This window comes from Watersipora subatra, chromosome 11 (assembly GCF_963576615.1).
Source record: "Watersipora subatra chromosome 11, tzWatSuba1.1, whole genome shotgun sequence".
NCBI classification, from domain to species: Eukaryota; Metazoa; Bryozoa; class Gymnolaemata; order Cheilostomatida; family Watersiporidae; genus Watersipora; species Watersipora subatra.
This window is the reverse complement of record NC_088718.1, coordinates 42066797-42071819: the sequence shown is the minus strand read 5'-3', so window position 1 is coordinate 42071819 and position 5023 is coordinate 42066797. Positions and strand designations below refer to the sequence as shown.

The 5023-nt window shown below is 35.0% G+C and overlaps 1 protein-coding gene across 1 annotated transcript; it reads right to left on the bottom strand.

The window, feature by feature from the left end:
- Positions 1-661: 661 nt before the first annotated feature.
- LOC137408609 (uncharacterized) lies at positions 662-4439 on the bottom strand. The gene is made up of 5 exons (XM_068095192.1): positions 4388-4439; positions 2787-3318; positions 2383-2551; positions 1919-2100; positions 662-1066 (listed from the first exon to the last, which is right to left on the bottom strand). The coding sequence occupies exons 2-5, from the start codon at positions 3306-3308 to the stop codon at positions 851-853; spliced, it is 1089 nt and encodes a 362-aa protein (XP_067951293.1). The 5' UTR covers positions 3309-3318; positions 4388-4439; the 3' UTR covers positions 662-850.
- Between the last annotated feature and the right edge of the window lie 584 nt (positions 4440-5023).

The following is a 5023-nucleotide window of genomic DNA, read 5'->3' as shown; positions in this document are numbered from 1 at the left end:
TATCATTCACTGCAAAACCTGTATTTGTGCGCCACCTTCAAGTCAACGTCACTTTTACTTGACCGCTAGTATAGGAGAAAGGTGGAAAAACAGAGTGCCATGGTGTTTAACTAGAGGTGTTATGGTACCTATCAAAGTTACATAATTTCCATTATGACATCTTTGTTTTTAATATTTGTAATGTTTCATCGCATCTACCAACAACTTCAAAAATAAAACTTGTGTCGCGGAATACTGTCACATAATTATTATGTTTCCCAAGAATATCCAGCTTTGAACAAGTTGACTCGAGATAGCTAACCGAATGGACTGAACTTAATGGGAACCTAAAAGTTAAACTAGTCTAGTTTTGGATATGAAACAATCACCTTATACGCAGTTATACAAGTTGGTCTTAAGAAAGCCTCGATGATATCAGCAAGCGAACATATCAATAGAGATATGCAAGCAGCGATTATAGTATAATAAGTGTTTTGTTTCTGTGAAAGCTTATGTTCACACTGTGCAACCAATTAGAGATGAAATACTTTTATATGAGTGGTAAGGGAACCACGGTACTTCAACAACTTGGCACTTTGCCAGCCGCATAGTATGTCAAAAGTATCAATGACTCATGGGCTTTTAGCAATACAGTAAGCTGGCACGTAGAGATAAATTATATTTTTATTTATAAATATATATACTTAAAAACTGGAAATAAATAACTTTGAAATTAATCAAATAAAGTTGGGAAAGTCACTTGATGATCGAACTGAAAATATACTGAAGCAATGATTGCATTCGTAATTTGACGGATAACTCTATTTTCAAAGACTTTGTCTCTGTATCTCTTGAAACTTTAGTTTTGTATTTACTTTCTGTTAAAAGGCGAACCAAATGCGTTATTTCCGAAGATGTTGCCGCTGCCACCGAAAGGGTTAGCGTTACTTCCAATTCCTTGGCTTCCAAAGAAGTCATCTGATTCACGAAATCCATGAGAAGCCTGCTGGAAATTTTGAGCGTCTATCGTAGCCTCATTCTCCACTTTAGAAGCTTCCTGCGCATTCAGAAGGTCCTCAGATGTTTGCTATAAAAAATTCCATATTTAGTTTCTTGAAAATCTGTAATGCTTATGAACAATGCTTTAAAGCAATGGTAGACTGGAATATTTAATCTCAGCTAAAATTTGTTGGCTTTAAATCTTTATCCCAATGAGTATTTACAGCTAGATTCTTGTAGGTAGCTGTTGCATTTTTGATTACTTGACCATCAGGCTTGCACATTTTGTGGTAATCAAGCTAAAATACAACAGTGCTATCTCTACCTGACTGTAATGTCTAATGTATGCTTGGCTACAATGGAAGGATTTCAGTTAATAATTAATTCAAATTAGTAAACTTGCCCGATTTTTCACTCTTAATATTGATGCTTGCTTAGCCATAATTGCTAACGTCTGCAGAAAAACTATTAGTTTTTTAAATTAGTATTTTAAAAATTTTTAACTTTAGAAATAACTTTTAAGCTGCTCTACAACAAACAAAGTTTTTAGTTTTCAAACAGATGTTGATGTATCTAACCAAAACCTTTTAACAAATATGCCAGATTAAAAGCTGTGTCTGTCTGTCTGTCTGTCAGTCTGTCTGTCTGTTCGATGTGCAGTTAGAGGCTGGGAGAAAAATCTGTTTTTGACAGGACTCGAACTTAGAGCTTCTAGCTTCTCAGACTGACAATCTAACATCTGCACTTATCAAACAGCTTCTGGCGTTTAAGAATAGTTGTGCAGCTAGTGATTCTCTGTGGCTAATTGACTCATCCGATGATTCCTCACATCATACTAAACTGCCGGGGTACTAGCAGATATGATACTTACTATGCTGTCTTCACTATAACCAATAATAAAGAAGTAGGGAGCTGTATACACATAGCCTCAAATTCTTACCTCAGCATCTAATAGCTCGTTGTCAACAGACTCGCTCTCGCTCAGCACCTCCTCCTCAGCAAATTTTTCAGCATCAACAGACTCCTCAAGTTGTAGAGCCGTTCCTGAGGCGTAGCTTGAACCGCTGCTCTCACTGATAGCTGCATCTTCTTTGTGGCTGTTGCTGCTCATGATCTGTAGGGCTACAAAAACCCATAAAATTTTGCTATGAGAATTTTTAACGCAGTTGGCAGCCTATAAGGGCGCTCAAAGTCTTCTGGTTTATTTTACAAAAGTTCTCAGATCATGTGTTTTGTAGTAACGCCAAAACAGTTATTAAAACAAAATAGGATTTGATAATTCAAGTTTTCAATATATCTTAAATAAATATCAGGAAATGGCTTCTTTTATAGAATTTGAGAGAAGCAGCTTGAAAAAATCAAAAGCAAACATGTGTCAAAAACTGAGTGATCTTTTACACCTACCAAAATCGTTCTGGATGTCTTTGCTTGCTTCTGCTGTAAGATCATGGAAGTCTTCTGCTTGTTCATAAGTTTCGAAATCAACTGCTTTGCTTGCTGCCAGTCTTTCTCCGGCAGCGGTTCTCGCAGCTTCCTTCCTTCTAGCTTTCTTCTCTGCTTTTGCATTGATTCTCTGCAGATTACAAAAAGTTTTAGACATGTGCCTGTCATTATCAACTCACTTGTGATTGTATCGCTTCATTATCTGCACTTTTTGATTAGCTCAATACCTTGATGAAAGTGTTTAACTACTCACAAATTATGACATAGTTGATTAAGCTTTTGATTTAATTTAATATTGACTTAAACAAAACCGCAATCCAAGCATGTTCAAATATTTTTAAGGCGCTGTTGCTATGGCAACATACCTCTTGTCTAGCTTGCTTTTTCTGTAGCAAGGCTTGGAGAGCATCAAGGTTCTTTTCTCCAGCTTTTAAAGAGCTCTGTGCAACAGCGCCTTGAAAACCACCAACTTCTTCTCCTGCCCCTCCGGCACCAGTCCTGCGATTCAACACTCGTTGACCTCCCTGAATGCCATTTCCTCGTCGTCTTAATGGCATCCTTGTAGTTGGAACGTACGGAGTTGTTGTGCTGAAAAATTCTGTGGTTGTAAAGTCCCCTCTACCATTCCTGAGGCGTCTGCTCCTACCACCGAGGTTGGCAGTCCCTTCAATCTCTGCATTTTCGACAATCGCCTCAACGTCGACTGCGATGCCAGAGTTTTGTCTTCTACCTTTTTTTCCACGTCTACCAGCTGTTTCGACAGCATTTCCAATATCTTCAAATGCTTCCAAGTTCTCTTCAACGCTTTGCCTCCTCTTTTTGCCTCTTGCTCCAGCTACCACGGCTGCGCAGACTACCAGAAGTGACAAAAGGAAAAGCTTGTTCATCTTGGGTTTACTAAAAGATAAACAACAAATCTCAACTACAACTGTCAACACATTTACTAAAATAAACAATATGTTATTGCCCTTGTCTCAATGAAAAACTTTACAAATTCTACAGTCATTGCAAGATGCGTCACTAATCTAAATTAATTATTGGTTTATTTTTAAACATAAAGCTCAACAACCTACGAATTAATCAATTCTTTTTGCTTTACACAATACTTGATGCAGTATGAAATACTCCATACAATATGCAATACTCAGCTAACAGTAAAATATTTGAAACTGTATAAATTGTTCATCATGTCAATACTTCATGCAACAAAGCATTATACATTACTTAATGCTATAGTGCAATATACAATACTTAAGCAGCAACTCAATAAACAATAAATAATTCAATATGAAAAATCAATGCAACATGCAATACTCATTACAATGTGCAATAATTAATCTAATATGAAGTACTCAATCATATTCATTAAACAAGACAAAAGAATGCTAAATAAAATAAAACTATTTTATCCAGTTTATGTAATGCTTAATTCGATATACAATACTCATCATTGATGGAAAGATTTTTAGCAGAAGTTAAAATATTAACACTTTAGATTCTACATTTGTTGATGCAAGAGAAATATGGTTACGTGCCATATTTCTGAGCACAATCTTAAGGCTGTCATTAAACTCCACACCAATACAGCAAACATTTGTTTATAATTTTACATATTAAAATGTTTTAGTCTTAAACTTACTAATACTAAATAATATCAACTATTCAATTATTACATATTCAATAAATATCATTTAGGAATTTTTTAGCTACAGTGTTTAGCACACTCATTTTTGTACAACTTCAGGACATAATTTTCTGAAGATGATAATCATTTTTATTTATCAAGACAAAAATATATATCTATAATCGCTTGAGTCCTTCTTAGCTTTTTATTACTTTGATGTTGACAATAGATTTTTGTTATTATTCAGTTTGTCAAATAATACAATTGAGAAACAGTAATCTTATGTTGCTAAATATTTCTTTTATTTATTATTATATTAAATTTAATGTTATCTATTCTTACCGTGGAGGGTTAGAGACCAGCTCAAGCAGTAAAGAAAAGATAAAACTTCTGCCTGCAGAGTTCTGATGATAATGCTCATCTAACCAAGGTTTATATACTGTTTTTAGTCCTGATTCATATGTGATTCTGATTTCATTTATTCTTTTTCAAAATTTCCCGTAACTGGCAGTGTTAGTAGCACACATTCTAACTGAATCATTATTACAATATATTTAGATTCAATATTTAGTTTACTCCATCTTGCTCCGCTGAGAACGGATTAGGAATCCGAGGTTGCTGTACTACCAGTAACAGGCACGTAGTCAATGTTAGCTCACTGCCTTCATCCAGCGGATTAGAGAGATTAGCGCAATCAACCAGTATCACTGCTGGCCATTCAAAGATTTTGACAAGCAAAGCAGGTGATTGGCACTGCCTGGGCCTATTCGATAAGACAAGAGTTTATTCGTTAAAGATTTGCATTTTGTGACTTGATGATTTTCTTCATGAAACTTACATTTATAAGTTACATCTTCTGCTAGTGCAGAGGTTTGCTAGCAATACAACTTATGCAATGTATAGCTGTAACCCATCACTAACTGATAACATATAAATTGTAGTTAACAATATAAAATAAGCAATGTATTTTTTAATTTT

Excerpts from the sequence above, each read along its gene's own strand:
- LOC137408609 (XM_068095192.1), bottom strand. The coding sequence starts at position 3,308 with ATGAACAAGCTTTTCCTTTTGTCACTTCTGGTAGTCTGCGCAGCCGTG. Across the intron at positions 2,552-2,786 it reads AAAAGCAAGCTAGACAAGAG|AGAATCAATGCAAAAGCAGA; the intron begins GTATGTTGCCAT and ends TGTAATCTGCAG. Across the intron at positions 1,067-1,918 it reads ACGAGCTATTAGATGCTGAG|CAAACATCTGAGGACCTTCT; the intron begins GTAAGAATTTGA and ends AATTTTTTATAG.